Below are 20,683 nucleotides of genomic sequence, written 5' to 3'. Positions count from 1 at the left end.
TGCCTAGGCAAAGAAGGGCTCCATAAATGGGTTGTCAGAAACTAGTTTCCCCAAACCACAATCTACCTTGCTTCCACCCTTCTCACTTTCTGCCACATATCCTCCACCCACTTGCTCTGTCTCCCTGTCTCCCCTTGTCTTTGTCCATCTTTGTCTCCCTTTCAAGCCCTAGCCCCTCCCACAGGGACACGCGGATTCCTCCAAACCCAAGGTGGACCCACCTCTGTGGGGCCTCCAGCCCTGACAGCATCTAAGCCTCCTTGATGGATAGGCTCACCATCCAACCCTCCTCTTCCCTCTGTGGCTAGTTATGTGAGGGGTGAGGGGTGAGGGTGGGAGATGAGGCTCAGCCCCCTCCTCCTCTTTAACCACAGATCCAGAAAGGACAGGAGTGAGGTGTTGCCTGCCCAGCTTGCCCCACACACACCTTGCACAGTGCTGACAAGCAAAAGGTGCTAGGAGAGGTCCATGAAGGGGATGAGGGTAAAGGGAAGCGACTTGGTTCAAGGGGGAATCTTTGCTTGTTGGATGGGGATGGGTAGTGTTGGAGGTCAGGCCTCCCCAGAGCCTCTGCCCTTCTCCAGCCATCGAGCTGATCAAGGACCTGGTCAACTATGACGTGTGTCAGGCGCTGCTCAAGGGCCTCGTGGCGCTGCTGATACCATCAGTCAAGGAGACCAGCAAACTGCAGCCCAAGATCCTCAACGGTAGGGAGCCGCTCAGACTGGGGCTGCGGGAGGGGCTCCTGGGCTTGCGAAGCAGGGCCTTCCGCCTCACGGCCGCCCCTCCTCCAGACTCCGCGGTTCTCCAGCTCACCGCCAACCTGCCGGTGTTCTTACAGCAGGCCGCGGCGGCCAAGGCCATCGGGTAAGCGGGCAGGGGTAGTTGGGGGAGGGGGGGGGAGCAAAACAGGCTGGCGCTGCCCGCAGGCCCCGGAGCGCTCGCGCCGCCTGGGGGGTTCCAAGGGGTCGCCGCAGCCGGAATTCCTGGCGCAGGGTCCTGGCGCGCAGCAACACGAGCATCGCCGAGGAGATGCTGCACCTGCGCGTGGTGCACAGCCTGATGGCCGCCATGGGCAACACGGACCACAGCAACAGCCAACGGCAGGCCAGCCTCACGCTGGAGGTGAGCGGCGGAAGGGCTGGCGAGCGGCGCGGCGGGCCCCGGGCGACTCCACCGCGGTCACCCCGCCGCCGCCCCGTCCGCCGCCGCAGTACTTCGTGCAGATGTTCCCAGTGGTGGAGGAGCACGTGCGCAGGTCCATGGGAGAGGAACTCTACGAGCTCTTCCTCGTGAGTGCTCCCGCCCCGCCCCAAAAAGCAGTGACCCCGACAGTACGGTGCCGCCTCCACGGCGTCCCTCCCCTGGGACACACCCCCTACACAGATTGGACCTGGTGGCCCGCTGCAGGAAGGACTGCCCTGGCTTGCGCTCTCCCCCTCTCCCCTCCCCTCCCTCGCCCCGTGTCCTTCCGTTCTCTTTACTGCCCTTCCGGTCAAGCACTGGATCCTGCGACAGTCCTCTGCCCAGCCCACCTCCAAGTGCAGACTGCCCTTGCACCTCAGCAGGTTCCCCTTGCTCCTGTCCTCAGAGCAATGCCGAGGACTTGTACATGAAAATAGATAGCATTCAGGCGGACATCTTGGCGGCCAACAAAGTCAATGTTTCCAAAGGTGAGTGGGGAGTGAGGGGACCTGGAGCAGAGGTGCAACGGGCACCCAGACTCAGGCTCGCCTCCCCTGCTTCCAGCGTTATCCATCAGTGGCGTCTCCTACAGCAACATGAGCTTTTACCTTGGCCCTTGTGGTGAGGATCAACTGGCTTACACCACAAACTTCCAGAAGGAGGGTTCGGAAGGAAAGGAGTAACGGAGCCTCTGAGGCAACCCAGAAAGGCCAACGCTGTGTTTTACCTGGCAGAAGGAGCCTAGGGTCAAGCTCAGGGTGACTCCCTCCATTAGCCCTAGGTGGGAGGCTGGGGGGTTCATGCCAGTTGGGGAGAGGAAGGGCTGCTGTCTGGGAAATTTCAATAAATAGTCTTGCTGTCTGTTTGTTCTCTCTGTAAGGGGGAGGGAGGATTAAATGAGAGCTTCCATGGTGGGTTGGGGTGCCTCTGCTCGCCAAGGAAAAAGAGAAAAGCTGGTTCTGAGTGAAGGAACATCAACATCCTTTAAGGTTCAAGAGCATAGCCTGAGGAGAGACCCTCACTTCAGCTCCTTACTGGCCCCTGCACTCCCTCCTCCAGGAGACCACACTCACCTGGTTTTCTCCTACCTCTCTGGTTGCTTCCTCATTTACTCTTTTGCTGATTTGTCCTCTTCAACCCAGCTTCTTTCTTTCTTTTTTAAATGTTTATTTTTTAGAGAAAGGGTGGGGGAACACAAGCAGGGGAGAGGCAGACAGGGGAAGAGAGAGAGGACCCAAGCTGGCTCAGCGCAGAGCTCAGTGTGGGGCTTGATCTCACAAACTGTGAGCTGAAGTCGGACGCTCAACTGACTGAGCCATGCGGGCGCCCAAACCAGCTTCTTTCTAACTGGAGTGACCTTGAGCCTCTTCTCCATCTACTTTTTCACCCTGGTGATCTCATCCAGTCTCAGAACTTTAAATGCTGTTCATATTCCATTGATTCACACATTTCTATCTCTGGCTAAACATTTCCACCTCTTTGTGTCCAAAACTGGACTCCTGATCCTGTGTCACCTCCCCCAACTCAAGTGATAGCAGTTCATCCTTTTTGTCACTCAGAACAAAAGTGTTCTCCTTAATGTCTCTCTTCAACATCTGTATCCATTCTTTCTGTTGATTCTACCTTACAAATATATCCAGAATCCAACCATATCTCATTACCTCTGTTGCTAATGGTCCAAGTCCAATCCACCATCCTCTTCCCTCTGATTTACTCTAGAGGGCTTTCTGCCCTTCCATTCCCATTTCAATACAGCAGCCAGCATAGTCCTTTTAAACTTCAGTTTCTATCTTCTTGCAGGGCTCTCCACTTAAGTAAAGCTAAAGCCCTTATAATGGCCTGCAGGGAGGACCGTAGGCAACCTAGTCTCCCATTACCTCTAAACTGTCTCCTCCTCTCTTTCTCCTTTACTGGATCCACACTGGTTCTGTGTTTCTTGAAATGGACAAACTCTTGCCTTAGGGTTTTCTACTGACTTTTCTGCTGAACAGTGAGAGAGGTTCTGTCTTAGAACCTTTCACCTCAGATATGTAGCTACATAGGCGAACTCCCTCACCTCCTTGCATCTCTCCAAAAGTCACCTTCTCAATGAGGGCTACTCTTAAAGTTGTAACTATGTTACTACCCCCTATGCTCTGGCCCTCAAGCCCCTTATGCCTCTATTTTTTTCCACGACACTTAATACTTTGTGTATTGTCTGTCTCTCCCCCTGAATATAAATTCAACTAGGGCAGGGGTGTTTTTGTTCTTTACTAATATTTCCCAAACAATGTCTGGCATACAAGAATTAATGACTTAAGTATTGGGAGGAAATTGTCCATCAAATCAGAGGAAATGAAGTCAGATGGCAGTAACTCTCCAAGCGGCCACAAGAGGGCATCACCGGCTCTGATATTGTTAGTCTGAGGCGGGCCCAGCCTTCCCTCAAACTGAGTTTCAGCTTTCCTCCATCTGGGTTGAAGGAAGAAAGAAAAGTTAACAAAATATAGTTATGCTGTCCATAAAGCTAAATGGATTTCCTGTTTTAAAGAAGTGTCTGTTCTTAGTTCTGTTTTATCTTTATTTTTGAGAGAGAGCATGTGCGGGGGGGTGGGGGGGGTGCAGAGAGAGGACAGAGGATCTGATGCAGGGGGCTTGAACTCACTAACCATGAGATCATGACATGAGCTGAAGTCAGACGCGGAGCTGACTGAGCCACCCAGGTGCCCCTGTTCTTAGTCTTGAAATGCCCTTTGTTTTGTAGAATGATGGTAAAAAAGTACCTCAAAAATCTTTTGGGAAAAAAAAATTTTAAGTTTTTGGTGGTTTTTTGTTTTGTTTTCTTTTCTTTTGTTTTTTTGAGAGAGAGCAGGAGCAGGGCAGGGTCAGAGAGAGAAGGAGACACAGAATCCAAAGCAGGCTCCAGGCTCTGAGCTGTAAGCACAGACCCTGATGCAGGGCTTGAACTCATGAACTGAGATCATGACCCGAGCCAAAGTCGGACGCTTAACTGACTGAGCCGCCCAGGTGCCCAAAAGAGTTTTATTTTTAAGTGTTCGCTATAACCAATGTGGGGTCGAATTTACAACTCAGATCCAGTCACATGCTCTACTGACTGAGTCAGCCAGGCATCCCTGGAAATTTTCATAGTCAGAAAATCCAAAACTCTGAAAGCCACTGGTCTAAGGTGACCGTAGTTTGATAAAAACTATGGAACTTTTTTTTAAGTTTATTTATTTTGAGGAGCGGGGGAAGAAAAAATCCCAAGCAGGCTCCACACTATCAGTGCAGAGCCTGACCAGGGGCTTGAACTCAACAACTCCAGGATCATGACCTGAGCCAAAATCAGGATGGGGTGCCTGGGTGGCTCAGTTGGTTGAGCGTCCAACTTCAGCTCAGGTCATGATCTCGTGGTTCGTGAGTTCGAACCCCACATTGGGCTCTGTGCTGACAGCTCAGAGCCTGGAGCCTGCTTCGGATTCTGTGCCTCCTTCTATCTCTGCCCCTCCCCTAGTTGTGCTCTGTCTCTGTCTCTCAAAAATAAATAAATGTAAAAAAAATTTTTTAAATAAATAAAATTGAATCTTAAGTATAAGACAAATATCTAAAACATACACATTACATGGAATTTATTAATACATACATTAATACATATTTCCCCTTCTTATTTTTATAAGTTAAAAGCTATAAGAAAAGTTGAAAGAAAAATACAATTAATACCTATATATCTATCACTCTTAGACACGTTTGCTTTCTCTTTCTGTGTTTACTGACCCATTTGAAAGGAAAGTTTCAGTTATTGGGGCACCTGATTGGCTCAGTTGGTAGAGCATGCAACTCTTGATCTCAGGGTCATAAGTTCAAGTCCCACGTTGGAGGTAGAGATTTCTTTAAAAAATAATAATAAAGTTTCTTTTTTTTAATGTTTATTTATTTTGAGAGAGAAAGAGAGAGAGAGCTAACAGGGGAGGGGCAGAGAGGGAGACAGAGAATCCCAAGGCTGTCACCACAGAGCCTGATGAGGGGCTGGAACTCAGAACTGTGAGATCATGACCTGAGCCCAAATCAAGTCAGGATCCCCAACCAACTGAGCCAGCCAGGTGCCCCCCAAAAAATAAAGTTTCAGAAAACAATAAAGTTTCAGGTATCATGACATTTCACCATTAAATACTTCACATGATGTTTCTACTACGAATAAGGACATTCTCCTACATAATTATTATTTTGGTGGTCTTAGTAATGGCCCCCAAATATGTCCACATCCTAATTCCTGTGAATATGTTGGGAGGTTATTCTGGGGAGGTTATTCTGGATTAGCCAGGTGGGCCTGAGGTAATCACAAGAGTCCTTATAAGAAGGAGGCAGGAGGATCCAGAGTTAGAACTAGGAGATGACAGGACAGAAGCAAGAGAGTTGGAGTGATGTAGTGAAGGGGTCACAAGCCAAGCAATACAAGCAACTTCTAGAACCTGAAAGAGGAAAGGAAACATTCTCCCCTAACAGCCTCTAGAAAAAAGGCAGCCCTGCCAACACCCTGATTTTGGACTGCTGACCTCCAGAAGTATAAGAGAAAACGTTTGTGTTAAGTCACAGTTTGTAGTTACTCGGTACAGCAGCAACAAGAAAACCTGTACAGTTATTAATTCAATAATAATCTAAAATAGAATACATACTAAAATTTCCACAATTGTCCCCAAAATGTACCTTCTGTTTTCTTCCTTTTTTTGTTTTTGTTTGTTGTTTTTTGTTTAGCATTCAGTTAATGTTGTATGTTGCATTTGATTGTCATTGTAGTATAAATTTTTTAATGTTTGATTTTGAGAGAGCATGGAACCCAGCGGGGGAGGGGCAGGGATAGAGTGATCACAGCACACAGTGCTCAGTGCGCTCGGTGATCACAGCAGACAGCCCCATGCAGGGCTCCAACTCAACAAGCGTGAGATAGTGACTTGAGAAGTCAGTCGTTTAACCGACTGAGCCACCCAGGCGCCCCTATAGTATAAATTTTTTAAGTACAAATTTTAACACTTTCTTGCTGTCTTGATCTACATAAAAATTTGAAATCACTTACAAAACTGAGAATTTCCTTACAATTTCAAACGACCCACTTCTGAAGAGGCTAAATTAACTCATCGGGGAAAAAAAAAAGTATAAATGTCACACAAAAAGCTTGAACTAATTATACTTTAATTTTTAAAATGTTTCTTGAAACCAAATTTATGTCAGTGCAACACTTAGAGTGAGAGCCCCAGAGAGACGAGCCTTGCCTGAGGTACAAAAGTGTTGCCTTGAAAAATGTTTGTGAAGGGGCGCCCGGGGGGCTCGGTCGGTTAGGCGTCCGACTTCGGCTCAGGTCATGATCTCACGGTCCGTGGGTTCCGGCCCCGCGTCGGGCTCTGTGCCGACAGCTCAGAGCCTGGAGCCTGTTTCAGATTCTGTGTCTCCCTCTCTCTGTGACCCTCCCCCGTTCATGCTCTGTCTCTGTCTCAAAAATAAATGAACGTTAAAAAAAATTAAAAAAAAAAAAAAAAGAAAAATGTTTGTGAACAGTTACGCCCAAGCTTGAACTTTAAAGGTTTTATTCTATAGATAGCAAACATCTATTGGACGACTGCTCTGTGCCAGACCCTAGGCACAGAAAGCAGTTCAAGGTAAAGCTTGGTGGTCTCCAACCTGTAAACATTGCAAATTCAAAGCCTTAGGGATGAAGTCTATCAGCCATCTCTGCTAATGTACTTGAGGTTCTTAGCACTGCCATTGCTAGAGGGTTAGGCTGCCCTTGGCACCACCCCACCCAAGACGGCCCCTTCCTTCCCAGTCCTACCGGGTTAAGGCTTTCATCCTCTCCTTCCTCCATTGGCGGTCAGCATTGCCTCTACAACGTAAACGCCACACAACTCCGTGAGAACCAGCTGCACCATCCAAGCCACGCCTGAGACATGAACATTTTTCTAAAGAGAACCTAGCAGGCAGAGTAATAACACAACCCACCATGGGAATGACCTTCCTTATGCCTAGATTAACCCTTTGAACAGTGTAGGTAGATCCACACACCCAACTCGTTCTTCAGTTTCCCCAAGCGAAGAAATTGGTCGGCTAGTCGGGCAGGGGAAAATGGCAATTTCCTTAAAATGCGTACGGGTGAGAAACCCTGCAGGAAAAAGTGGAGATTTCACAGAACCACGTGAAACTGGGTTACTGCACAGGTGCAAGAGTGACTAACTCAGATGGTCCCACGCTGCGTTTAAGACTTGGCTTCTCCTGAAGTCCAGATAGGAAATTTGATGAGGAACTTACTTCAACTGAAGGTAATACAAAACAGTCCAAGTTTTATGTTAACATACGGCGGATAGTTCAGCTTGGTAACAAAAACGACCAATGGCAGAAAAACTTGAACTTCACTCCCTGAATTAAAACTGACATAAAAGAACACCAATAAGCACTAAACACAAAAAAAAGTCTTTCAAAAACGTGAAGCACAAAACGGAAAAAAAAGTAAGACCACAAAACCAAACTCCTGAGAAAAATGACTTCTTCTATAAAGTACCTGGCAAAAACATATTCTCCTGTCAACTTTCTTTTTACACGTATTAGTAAGCCCTGCAAGCGCAAGGCCTCAAAAAATTGGGTAAACACTCAGAATTGTTCCTCTCCACGGAAATCTTTAGTAAAAGGCGAAAGATTTATACGATCTGAAGAGAAACCAGAGTATGCTCCACGTAGTGTTCACACAGTTCTCGGGTAACTGTAACTCCTAGAACAGCAATGGTAGTTATTTTTCCAAAAGATCTAGTGGCTTCTAACTCTATCTCAGTCAATCCTGTGAAGGCGGTCTCATTTTTAGGAGGGGGAAAAAAAAGTTGAAAGAAAAAAATCTAGCCGTTTTAAAATAAGAGATACTCCGGGTGCAGTGCATTGTGGGTATGTAAATGAGCTTAGTCACCAATCTCCAGTTTCCGGAAATTCTTTTAGTTCTTTTACCTGCTAAGCCTACAGCCACCACCAGGGGGAAGCCAGATTGTCAAGAAAATAGGCGCCAGGTTTAGCCAGAAAGTCTCTCTCTCTCTCATTCTCTCTCTCTCTCTCTCTTTTTTTTTTTTCATTTTGTTTTAGAATTGGCACGCCAAGGTAGAATTTCTCTTGAATTAAAATTAAAATTGAGGGGCGCCTGGGTGGTTGAGTCGGTTGAGCGTCCGACTTTGGCTCAGGTCATGATCTCGCGGTGTGTGAGTTCGAGCCCCACATCCGGCTCTGTGCTGACAGCTCAGAGCCTGGAGCCTGTTTCAGATTCTGTGTCTCCCTCTCTCTCTGACCCTCCCCCACTCATGCTCTGTCTCTCTCTCTCTGTCTCTCTCTTTTTCTGTCAAAAATATTTTTTTTAATTTTTTAAAAATTAAAATTGAATTTTTTAAGTCTTTTTTTTAAATTTTTGTAATGTTTATTTATTTTTGAGACAGAGAGAGACAGCATGAATGGGGGAGGGGCAGAGAGAGAGGGAGACACAGAATCGGAAGCAGGCTCCAGGCTCTGAGCCATCAGCCCAGAGCCTGATGCGGGGCTCCAACTCACGAACCGTGAGATCGTGACCTGAGCTGAAGTCAAACGCTCAACCGACTGAGCCACCCAGGTGCCCCAGAATTTTTTTAAGTCTTGAAAAGGAGTGTCTTCAATACATTCATTGAACAAAAATGTATTAAACATTGTGTCAATCCCTGTTCTGGGCCTTAGGAGACAAGTATGTGTGGTGAGTACTGATAACAGAATGTTCAGTGACACATGGGTGGAGCATAAAAGGATTCATCAAAGTAGGGTGGTGAGGGCATTCTAGGCAGTACCATAAGCTCTAAGAGCCTGGAAAGGGCAAGTGGCTAAGTAGCCAGGGCCAGATTTTGATGGGTCTTCAATGCCAAGCTAAGAGCTTGGACTTACCTTTGAGGGCAATGGGAGCAATTTAAACTCTTTAAAAGAGAATAGGATCAGATGAGTGTTTGAAGGAGCATCAGCATCACCTGGTGTTATTGGTGTTTATTAGTTGAATTGTGCCTCCCCAAATTCATTTGTTGAAGTCTTAACCCCCAGTATCTCAGAATGTGACTTTATCTGGAAATAGGGTCATCCCAGGCATAATTAGTTAAGATGAGGCTTCCAGAACTGAGACAATAATTTCTGTTAAGATACCCAGTCTGTGGTGCTTTGTTATGGAACTCTAGAAACACCTGTGTCCCTATTAGAACCACAAAAGATCAGGCCCCCACCCCAGACCTACCAAGTCAGAAACTAGGGGTGGGACCCAGACGTCTGAGCTTAACAATCTAAGGATGATTTTGATGCAGGCTAAATTGAGAAACATGGGACAGCAGCTCTCTAAAGTTTGGAGATTATAGTGAGCAAGAAGTTGAGAGATAGGGTGCCTGGGTGGGTCAGTTGGTTAAGGGTCCAACTCTTGATTTCAGCTCAGGTCATGATCTCCAGGTTTATGGGTTTGAGCCCTGTATCGGGTTCTACACTGACAGTACAGAGGCTACTTGGGATTCTCTCTCTCTCCCTCTCTCACTCAAAATAAGTAAACTAAAAAATTAAATTTTAAAAAAAGTTAAGAGCCAATTTAGGACGTTGAGCAGTAAAGCGGAGATAAATAAATGATGGCCCAGAGTACCCAAGGGATGAGCCTCCGGTGAGGAGAAGAAAACAACCGGGAGAGGACCCTGGAGAACAGTGGCCTAGAGGAGCGGAGCAGCTGGCGCAATTAGGAAGGTTGGCTGAAAACCAGGAGTGAGACAGCACAGAAACCAAGGGCAGGAAAGAAGTTTCAGGAAGGGAGTGGTCAGTTCTGTCCAGTGAGTGAGATGGGGGCTGCAAACTCCATGGGCTTCAACAGTCAGGGCACTTGCTGGTGACCTGGCCAGAGCTCTTTCCAGGGAGTGGGGCACAGTGGCAGCAGGACTGCGGGGAGGTGGCGAGGGGTGGGGAAGTGGAGGTGGAGGTGGAGGATACAGGCAGACGGGGCAGATGGTACAGGCAACTCTACTGAGAAGATTGACCCTGAAAAATTAAAGAGAGGTTGTTTCTGGAAGGGCAGCAGATCGAAGGCTAGCTCTCAGCCTCCCTCGGGAAGGTGAGCACCGTTTTGAACACATTTCCTCGCTGACGGGAAGGCACCGGCACAGGGACAGAGTGTCTGTCCAGAAGACTGGAATTAAACAATGTGGGGAGGGGTGAGGATGGTGGTCCCCCTTAGGTGAGAGGAAGGACCCGGACCCCTGACTGTGTCACCCCAGCGGCAGGGGGGAGGAGGCATGCAGGTAAACACCACAATGACTAAGGTCCCTGGAGCCGAGCGCTCCCCAGCGCTTCTCCTCTGCTCTTGCTCTCCACCTTCTTCCACCTTTCGGCATCTGGTCCAGCCCCAACCTTCCACCTCTCAGCATCTCCCCTGGAGCAGCTGGGAAAATCAGACAGCTGAGCCACACCCCTGATGAAGGCCCCACTCCTACTTGCCAGGTCTCTTGGCTCGGTTTCCCCAAGCCCGAGGCCCCCACTTTATACCCTCTTCTCTCATGGGAACCGTCCCACACTTTCCCCCAATCTCTCTCAGGAGACAACCTCACAAAAGAACTCCCTGAGAAGGCAGAAGCCGTTTGCCTTCTTGCCTTCTCTCCGCCACCCTCCCCCCCCCCCCCCCCCAACCGAGCATCTCTCCCCTGGCATCAGTCCCTCCTCCTACCAAAGGCCCATCCTCCACCAGGGCTTGGGGCCCTCCTCCAACCCCACGAGGACTGCGGGACTTCCACCAACCCCTTAGCGGACAGACGTCTCTCCTCTCTCCCGGGTCCTCCGCGCAGATCCAGTAGGTTCCATTTTCTCTCAGCTGAAAAAGAAAGGGAGAAGGAGGGAGAGAGGGAGGTAGACCTACATCACCCTCCAACCGCATTCTCCTTTTGGAATGTAGTGAGAACCACAACAAAACAAATTTATTCCGGGGCGCCTGGGTGGCTCAGTCCGTTAAAAGTGCCCGACTCTCAGTTTCGGTTCGGGTCATGATCTCACAGTTTGGTGAGTTCGAGCCCCGCCGCATTGGGCTCTGAGCTGCCGGTGTGGCGCCTGCTTGGGGCTCGCTTTCTCTCTCTCTCTCTCTCTCTCTCTCTCTCTCTCTCTCTCTCTGCCCCTCCTGTACTCACGCTGTCTCTGTCTCTCTTAAATACACTTAAAAAAATCTTTTTTTAATTTATCTTGTGTTTTGTTTCAGAAAAATTTTTTTTTAATTTTTTTAAATGTATATTTATTTTTGAGAGACAGAGAGAGCGTGAGCAGTGAGGGGCGGGGGGGGGGGGGGGGGGGAGGAGATACAGAATCAGAAGCAGGCTCCAGGCTCTGGGCTCTGAGCTGTCAGCACAGAGCCCAACATGGGGCTCCAACTCAGGATCATGATCTCAGCCGAAATTAGACACTTTACCTACTAGCCACCCAGGCACCCCTAAAAAATTTTTTAAACAATGCACTGAAAATAATGTAAAAATATATATGTAATAAAATTGCATTGGAAGAGTAAAAAAACAGGTGCCTGGCTGGCTCAGTTGGAGGAGCATGAAACTCTTGTTCTTGGGGTGGTATATTCCAGCCCCACATTGGGTGTAGAGATTACTTAAACTTTTTTTTCTTTAATTTTTTAAAAAAGTTCCTGCAGCCACAAGAGAACATATGGGACTAGTTTCCATTGATTTTCACTTTAAAGAACTTCCACTATGGATGCGTTTACATCAACTGGTACAATTTTGAATTAATTTTCACACTAGACTTTTTAAGTTTGTTTATTTAGAAAGAGAGAGAGCACAAGTGTGGGAGAGGCAGAGAGGGAGAATTCCAAGCAGGCTCCACAGGGTCAATGCAGAGCCAGATGTGGGGCTTGAACCCATGAACCCTGAGATCATGACCTGAGCAGGAACCAAGAGCCCACACTTAATGGACTGAGCCCCAGGCACCCCTTCACACTAGACTTTTTTAAATGACTCATGTAATTACCTAAATAATGCTTCACAAATCTTGAAATTGATTCAAACATCAAGTTTTTACTAGGTGAAATAATTTCTACAGTAAAACAGAGTTCTTAGTTTTCTCCTTGTCTCTACTTCCTCATTTCTCATTTTTATTTTAAAAATTTATCATGGGGGTGTGCCTGGATGGCTCAGTTGGTTAAGCCTCAGACTCCTGATTTTGGTTCAGGACATTATCTCATGGTTCATGAGTTCAAGCCCGGCTTCCAGCTCTGCATTGACAGTGTGGAGCCTGCTTGGGATTCTCTCTCTCTCTCCTCTCTCTCTGCCCCTCCCCCCACTCACGGGGGCTCATGTGCACACATGCATGTGTACACACTCTAAATAAGTGAATAAATAAATAATTTAAAAAGTTTGTCTTAGGGACACCTAGGCGGCTCAGTCAGTTAAGAGTCCGACTTTGGCTCAGGTCATGATCTCACGGATTCATGGGTTCGAGCCCCATGTTGGGCTCTATGCTGACAGCTCGGAGCCTGGAGCCTGCTTCTGATTCTATGTCTCCCTCTCTCTCTGCCTGTCCCCGGCTCATGCTCTATCTCTCAAAAATAAATAAAGGTAAAAAAAAAATGTTCTTTTTAAGTTTGTCTTAAATTGTTTCTAACTCCACAGAAAAGTATAGAAGACAAAAAAAAACACCACACTTGATACTCCAATTTAATAGATAAAACATTTCTTCATATGTGCTTTAGATATGCCTGAAAAGGAAAACCTTAATTTCTTTCCTCCATGTTGGAGCCCGTGGAGGGTTGCAGTGGACAGGACTTCTAAAATCACAACTATGTCTGGAAGGCTGTGGGCCAGGGCCATTTTTTGCTGGCTATAAGTAGGGTCTCTGGAACTGAGTGAGCACACAGCTCTTCTGAAAATCAAAAGCATTTATGCTAGAGACAAAATTAAATTCTATCTGGGCAAGATTATGTGTACAAAGCAAAGAAGGACACAGTGACTCCTGGTGGCAAACAAAACAAAATCTGAATAATCTAGGGAAAGGATAATTTGCACCTGTGGAAACAGTGGCATAGTTCATGCCAAATTCCAAAGCAATATTCCTGCTATGGCCATTGGACACAGAATCCAGGTGATGCTTTACTCGTTAAGGATTTAAACTTATTGAGAAGCGGGGTGCCTGGGTGGCTCAGTCAGTTGGTCGTCCATCTTCAGCTCAGGTCATGATCTCATGGTCCGTGAGTTCAAGCCCTGCGTCGGGCTCTGTGCTGACAGAGCCTGCAGCCTGCTCCAGATTCTATGACTCCCTCTCTCTCTGCCCCTCCCCATCTCATACTCTGTCTCTCTCTCACTCTCAAAAATAAATGAACATTTAAAAAAATTGGCGGGGGGGGAACCTGGGTGGCTCAGTCGGTTAAGCGGCCGACTTCGGCTCAGGTCATGATCTCACAGTTCGTGAGTTCAAGCCCCGCATCAGGCTCTGTGCTGACAGCTCAGAGCCTGGAGCCTGCTTCGGATTCTGTCTCCCTCTCTCTCTGCCCCTCCCCCACTCACACTCTGTCCTCTCTCTCTCTCTCTCAAAAATAAACATTAAAAAAATTTTTTTTAACTTATTGACAAGTAAAGTGTGGATTTGTTCTCTTGTATTTAAAAAGGGCAAGAGGAGGGGTGCCTGGGTGGCTCAGTGGATTAAAAGTCCCACTTCGGCTCAGATCATCTCAAGGTTGGTGGGTTCAAGCTCTGTGTAGGGCTCTGTGCTGACAGCTTGGAGCCTGGAGCCTGCTTCAGATTCTGTGTCTCCCTCTGTCTCTGCCCTTCCCCTGCTCATGCTCTGTCTCTGTCTCTGAAAAATAAATACACATTTTTAAAAATGTTTATAAAAGGGGAGGCTGGGGGAGGGCTTACATATAACAACTTATCTCTGAATGAATAAATTTCTTTTTTAAATCTCTTTTTCACAGATTTCTGCCTTTTTCCTCCATCTCTTATTTCTTTGAATCTCAACTTTGCAGCTCTTTCCCAAATTATTGAACAAAGTATTTGTTAGGAATGTTTTCAGCTGCAGGTTAAAGAACGTGAATAAAGATGGCTTAAACAAACAAGTGGGCTTTGTTTTGTTTTGTATTTACACAAGGAGTCTTGGTGTAGGTGGTGGCTGGCTTTGATTCAACAGCTCAGCCATCAGGAACATGGGTTTGGGCTCTTCTTTCTTTCCTACCTGGCTGCCCTGTGTTGGATTTTCGATCTCATGACTGTCAAACTACTTCATGATCACAAGGCAGCTGTCACAACTCCAGACAGAGTATCGATGTCAAAGGCAAGAAAAAGGGGGATGAGATGTTACAAGCAAAGCATCCTTCATGTCATCTCATTCCTTTCTATTAGAAAACAACATTTCCTGCCCAGAAGCCCCCAGAACATTCCTGCTTATATCTCATTGGCCAGGACCGTGTCACATGGCCAGTTCCAAATGCCTGGGAATCTAGGAAAGCAGGTATTTTCCAGTCTCTAATGTAGACATGAATAAGGAAGCTGGGAATAGCTGTTGGATTAGCCACCAAGAGTGTGTGTGTCACAAACAACTGGCTCATCTGTTTTCAGTCTTCCTTGTTTTCTTTAACCCTTCCTGATATCTTTGAGGTGAATCCTCACCCTGATGTTGTTGCTCATCGTTTCATTTTGGCTATAACCATTCTGCTCTTCAATCCATGTATGGATTTCAGCTACTAAAGTTTTCATAACCAGTATTTCCATCTGATTCTTCCTGTTTGTTCCTGCCTTAGGTTAACAATATCCTCTCTTATCTTTTGAGGATATTTATTAAGCTTATTTTAAACTCAATCAGGTCTAGTAAGTCGGCCTCATCTATTATTAGTTTCTCAGTTTGTTTTTCTTTTATTGCAAATGTGTTCCCCTTTGAGTTCCTATTACTATGGGTATGTCAGTGAACTTGGCAGGGGAAGGCTAACGTCCAGACTGTAGGATATGAAGAAGAAGGGGGGAAGTAATATTTCAGGTCCACTGGTCTAGCCCTAGCCAGGATGGAGTACTTGATAGGGCTGCTGGCTTCCTGCCTCATGCACAGTAATGAGGCATGTAACGATTCACTCAGGGCCCTGGAGAGTGGGGGCACAGAGGGAAGGGCAGTGGAGAGCACAACTGAAAACTCTCCCTTGGCTGCACCCTCATCTCAAAGCACCTGACCCTCTTCCACTCTGGCTGCCAGTCCCAATCTCTCCACAACTGGCCCCAACCACCCTCTGTCTCCTCATGGATGATTTCTCAGTTGTTGTTGCTATTGTTTTTAATGTTTTTATTTATTTATTTTTGAGGGGGGAGCCGAGGGGGGTGGACAGAGGATCCAAAGTGGGCTCTGTGCTGACAGCAGAGAGCCCAATGCAGGGTTGGAACTCATGACTGTGAGATCATGAACCGAGCCAAAGTTGGACATTTAACCAAGTGAGCCACCCAGGCACCCTGAATTTCTCAGTTTTTACCTTAGTTTCTCAAATACTCAACCCCTTTTCACTTCTGTATCTTCTTCTTCTTCTTTGTTGCTGTTAAATAGAAATTTTTGAGCAAACACAAGTTAAGTGCAAGGACACCATTTCCATCCCCCAGCACCCATGATCATCAATTCATGGCCACTATTATTTTCTACATCTCCGCCCCTCACTGCTGGCCTACTGGATTATTGGATTATTTCAAAACAAATCTCAGACTTTCACTTCTGAGGTATCTTCAAGTTTTGGCAGAAGGAGCTACCACTATCAGTCTAGATTATTTCAGCATCTTATCTGCCCCATTTAATAATTTCCCCCACCTTTATTATGAAAAATTACATACAGACAATAAAGTTGAAGGACTAGTACAGCAACCACTTGTATACCCACCAACCTGATTCAACATCTTTTAACATTGTGGTATCTCATCTTTAGCTTGTTTGTATGTTACTGTAGGGGAAGAAAAATATTTTTTTCCCTCTACCCTTCTAGGTTCTCAATTGGGGCTCTGTAACAAAAGATTAACAAGAGAAAAGCAGACAGAAGTTCATTAACATGTGTGTCTCCTGAATACCTGGGAGATTGTAGGGATGAATAACTCAAAGAGGTGGCCTGAACTTCGGCTTATATAGTATCTTCAGCAAAGAATGATACATTTATAGAGAAATAATAGGACAAAGGAAAATGGCTTTAGGCTCCAAGGACAGGAAACTGTGGGAAGATAAATATATGGGGGCAGATTAATGGGGTAAGGTTTGTTTGCAGATTCCTCTGATGCCATCACTGGGTGGATAAGAGTCTAGAGTCCTCTCCAGTAAAGGAAAATTTATATTCTGCCTGTAGGCAGAAAGGGGGAGGGTAGAGAACTTTTCCTGTATATGCTGCTTCATAACTGGCTTCAACTCAAAAGAATTCTTATGTCAAACAGGCATATTTTAAGGTGACATATCCTGGTTTTCTTCATTATTTTTTCTGAACCCTGTGAAAGTTGCAAACATCCTGACTCTTTAGCTCTAAGTATTTCAGCATGCATCTCCCACAAATAAGAACATTCTCGCACATAATCATGGTATCATTATTATGCATAAGTAAATTAGAAATAATTCCCTAAAATCTTTCTTACCTATTCCATATTCAAATTTCCCCAGTTACTCCCAATTTTTTTTTAAGTGTGTTTATTTATTTTGAGAGAGACGGAGACAGCACAAGTGGGAGAGGGGCAGAGAGAGAGAGAGACAGAGACAGAGACAGAGAATCCCAAGCAGGCTCCACCTTGTCAGTACGGACCCCAACATGGGGCTTGAACTCATGAAACCATGAGATCACAACCTGAGCCAAAACCAAGAATCAGACACATAACCTATTGAGCTAACCAGGTGCTCCCTCCCAATTTTTTTTTTAACCATGATGCAGTCAAGATTCATGCTTTACGTTTGGCTGTTGTTTGGATTATCTTTTAATCTAGAACAGTCTTTGCACTTTTTTTCTCCATAGGAACTTTTTAAAGAGACCCCCAGGTCAAATACCTTGTAAAATATCCTGCATTCTAAATGTGCCTCATTATTCCTCCTGGTATTGTTCAATTTGTTCCCTCATCCCCTGCATTTCCTGGAAGCAGGAAGTTAAGTCTAGGGGCTAGACTGGATTTAGGTTACACATTTTTGGCATTATTGTCTCCTGGATAATGTTATATACTTCATATTATATCCAATGAGAAGACACATAATGTCAGGTCACCCCATGACTAGTGATGCTAAGTTTGATCACTTGGGTGCAGTAGTGACTGTCACATCTTCCACTCAAAGGTATGCTTTGCCTTTGCAAACTGTTAATTCAAATTATCTGTGGAGCAATACTCTGGCATCCTGCAAACATCCTACATACTCAGTAACCTTTGACCTATGGTCCACTAAATCATTTATTTCACTGGGAGTTGCAACATAGTTCCAGAGTTGTTGTTGTTTTTTTAATTCAGTGGCCATATTTTAAAAAGTTTTCTGTTATTTCTGTCTGTTTCTTTTTATATATTGCTCTATGCTTTCACAATGATTTATTTATTTTTTTAAAGATTTTTTTTAAAGTAATCTTCACACCAAACATGGGGCTGGAACTCATGACCCCGAGACCAAGAGGTGTGTGCTCTACCAACTGAACCAGCCGGCACCCCACAATGATTTGTTAATTCTTTCTTTCTTTTTGATATTAAGCATACCAATTTTATAGACTCTGACTGTTTTATTACTAGTTCAAGGAGGGGAGGGCTTTTTTTTTTTTTTTTTCTATCTTGGTAATGTGTCTGTGGTAATATGCTAGATTCCCTGACATATGTGTCCCTAATCTTTGTTTTCTTTTTTCAACGTTTTTTATTTATTTTTGGGACAGAGAGAGAGCATGAACAGGGGAGGGGCAGAGAGAGAGGGAGACACAGAATCTGAAACAGGCTCCAGGCTCTGAGCCATCAGCACAGAGCCTGACGCGGGGCTCGAACTCACGGATCGCGAGATCGTGACCTGGCTGAAGTCGGACGCTTAACCGACTGCGCCACCCAGGCGCCCCTGTTTTCTAAGGTCCTAGAAGTTTCATTATTCTCAGAACATGGGCCTCTCCAGGGTCAGCTGCCCTTGCTGCTCTGACATCTCTCTTCCTTTTTGGCACAAAAGAAATTTTTGACTTTGGGGACTTTGAGTTTCCTGTGGGTTTTACTATTTTTGGACCACTCTGTGTTAATTTCTTGACTTTCCCTTTGTACAACAGGAGGGGAGGAGTTTTATTACCCATGTGAGGCCAGGAAAAATTCACTGGATCTGCCCAAGGTTGAGGAACTGGAAATAAACCCTCCTGAAAAAACCCATGTGCCCCAAAGGTTCCACATAGGCCTTGAGAAGCAGCCAGGAAGTTTGCAACTACCTGGACCCACAGGTAGAAAAATAAAAAAGGTAGGGATGGATCCAAATTTACATCAGCTTCCTAACACAGGAAGTACAGAAAATAACATAATGACCATTCATGTATATGCATGACTCATGTAAAAAAATAAAATTTTTATTTTGTTGCTGTACCCTCTCCAATTGCATTACCTGCTCTGCCAGAGGCAAATGCTCTCCTAAATCTTAGTATTTATCACTGAGTATATCTTTTTTTTTTTTTTTTTTTTTTTTTTTACATATGCATGTATCTCTAAGCAATATCCCACTTCTACTCTCTCTAGTCTGACTCTCACCCTCACTACTTCACCAAGACTGTTCAAGGTCACCAATGACTTAAGTGCTAGCAAATTCAAAGGATATTGAAAAGATATTTCTATGCCCTCTTCTTACCTACCCTTTCCACAGCTCTCCTGATACTTCCTCCTTCTTCAGTCTTTCCTAGGCTTCTACTCCCTGGTTTTCCTCACCCCTCAAACCACCCTAATCTCATCTTTGCTGCTGCTCCCCCTCTGCCCTACCTCAAAATGTTGGTGTGTCCCATGATTTAATTATGTTCTCTTAGATCTCATTCAGTTCCAGGACAGCAAATACATATACAGAAATACATCCACATAAAATGGCTACCCAATCTCTATCTCTGGCCTTGATCTATCCCTGAGCTCTTAGCTTGCATATTCACTGCTCACTCGACACCTACAGTCTAAAGTCTTGCAGACATCTCAGACTCAACATGACCAAAATGAAACCCTTGACTTACTCCCCATAAACACACCTGTTTCTTTCACAACCTGACTCTCCTATTTCAGGAAATAGTTCATCATCTACCTACCCAATTGCTCTAGCCAGAAACCAGAAGTCAGGCATGATTACCCCTTTTCCTTCACCCTCATCTCCAACTCTTCGGCAAAACCCATTCATTCCATCTCCCAAACTTTAAGTCATTCTCTTAGTTACATTTCCATTATCACTACCCCAGGCTAGGGCAGCATAATCCTTGCCCACTAAATAGTCTCACTTCATCTTCCCCCAACAAATCATACATACATCAGCATTCTCCATACATCAGCAAGTCTGATAATATCAATCAAATCAAATGTAACTCAGATCTTGTCACTCCTCTGCTTAAAATTATTCAATGAATTCTCACCCGAATAAAAGCCAAAATTATTACTATTGGCTAGAATATGCTACATGTTCTCACCCCACTGCCCCTCTTCTCTTGCTTTCCAGCCACACTAGCTTCTTTCAGTTCTTCAAACAAGATCAAGTTCTTTACTGCCGCAGGGCCTTTGCACACACCATCCTTAGACCTTAGCCTGGGAGCCTCCCCACCTTCCTGCCCTCGATTTTGACAGTTTGTTCCTTTTTGTTCTCTAGACGCAGTTTAAATATAACTTCAAATATTTCTTCCCTGGGCACTTTATCTAAAGTTATCTAAAGTTCCTCCATTATTTTCTATCTCAGCTCTTAGTTTCCCTGAGAGCACCTACCACTGCTAATTTGTTACTTCTTTGTATCCCGTTCATATTAGAAATGTCAGGTCAAAGACGGCAAGAATTATGCCTTGTTCACTATTACTGTCTTTAGCACCCAGGTACCATGCCTACCACGTGGTAGACAATAAATATCCAGGTAATCTGTGTCTCCCAGGCACTTGAAACATAGTTCCTCATTTAAACTTCGCAGTAACTCCGTGAGGGAAAAAGCATGCTCCTCACTGGGCAAAGGAAACCGAGTCCAGTTTCTAACCTGCTCAAGATCACTGAGCTAGTAACTGAAGAAGTCGGGATTGGAACCCATGTCTGTAGGGGCCCAACAGCACTCGGTCTCAAACACCATACTGGAGTTTCTCAGTTTTGGGCAGGCCAGTCGCGCAGCAGGCTCTCAGTAAGACGCCCGAAACAGGTTACCAGCAGCGCGGAGTGCGGGCCAAGCTCCCAGGAGCCCCAGCGCGCAGGGGTGTGACCAGACGGATGGGCGGTCTTGAGCGCCGGAAAACCGACCGTAGACTACATATCCCAAAAGGCTGCGGAGGGCGCCGCGGACTGGCGGTAGCGAGGCCAGCGACAGCGTGATGACGTTCTCAGGGACG

The 20,683-nt window shown here is 45.8% G+C and overlaps 1 protein-coding gene, 1 long non-coding RNA gene and 1 other non-coding gene across 7 annotated transcripts in view; 1 reads left to right on the top strand and 2 right to left on the bottom strand.

The window, feature by feature from the left end:
• Positions 1 to 2,046, top strand: part of ARMH1 (armadillo like helical domain containing 1) — a 37,713-nt gene extending 35,667 nt beyond the window's left edge. For all 5 annotated transcript variants that reach the window (XM_060626186.3, XM_060626185.3, XM_060626184.3 and 2 more), the window contains 6 exons: positions 585 to 707; positions 795 to 867; positions 996 to 1,125; positions 1,215 to 1,292; positions 1,592 to 1,673; positions 1,750 to 2,046. In XM_060626186.3, coding sequence (XP_060482169.1) covers positions 585 to 707; positions 795 to 867; positions 996 to 1,125; positions 1,215 to 1,292; positions 1,592 to 1,673; positions 1,750 to 1,868 — 605 coding nt within the window. In that variant the 3' untranslated portion in view covers positions 1,869 to 2,046. The remainder of the gene's footprint in view (positions 1 to 584; positions 708 to 794; positions 868 to 995; positions 1,126 to 1,214; positions 1,293 to 1,591; positions 1,674 to 1,749) is intronic.
• A 1,376-nt stretch (positions 2,047 to 3,422) lies between these two features.
• On the bottom strand, positions 3,423 to 20,616 carry LOC132673506 (uncharacterized). Its single transcript, XR_009608083.3, has 3 exons — positions 20,341 to 20,616; positions 10,960 to 11,032; positions 3,423 to 3,636 (listed from the first exon to the last, which is right to left on the bottom strand). It is a non-coding gene; the product is annotated as an uncharacterized LOC132673506 (long non-coding RNA).
• Positions 7,761 to 7,876, bottom strand: LOC132673938 (U5 spliceosomal RNA). The gene has a single exon (XR_009608273.1). It is a non-coding gene; the product is annotated as a U5 spliceosomal RNA (small nuclear RNA).
• Positions 20,617 to 20,683: the final 67 nt, after the last annotated feature.

The sequence above is a fragment of the Panthera onca genome, chromosome C1, assembly GCF_046562875.1.
Source record: "Panthera onca isolate mPanOnc1 chromosome C1, mPanOnc1 haplotype 2, whole genome shotgun sequence".
Classification (NCBI taxonomy): Eukaryota; Metazoa; Chordata; class Mammalia; order Carnivora; family Felidae; genus Panthera; species Panthera onca.
The sequence above is the reverse complement of the archived record's forward strand: the minus strand, read 5'-3'. Positions and strand labels throughout refer to the sequence as shown.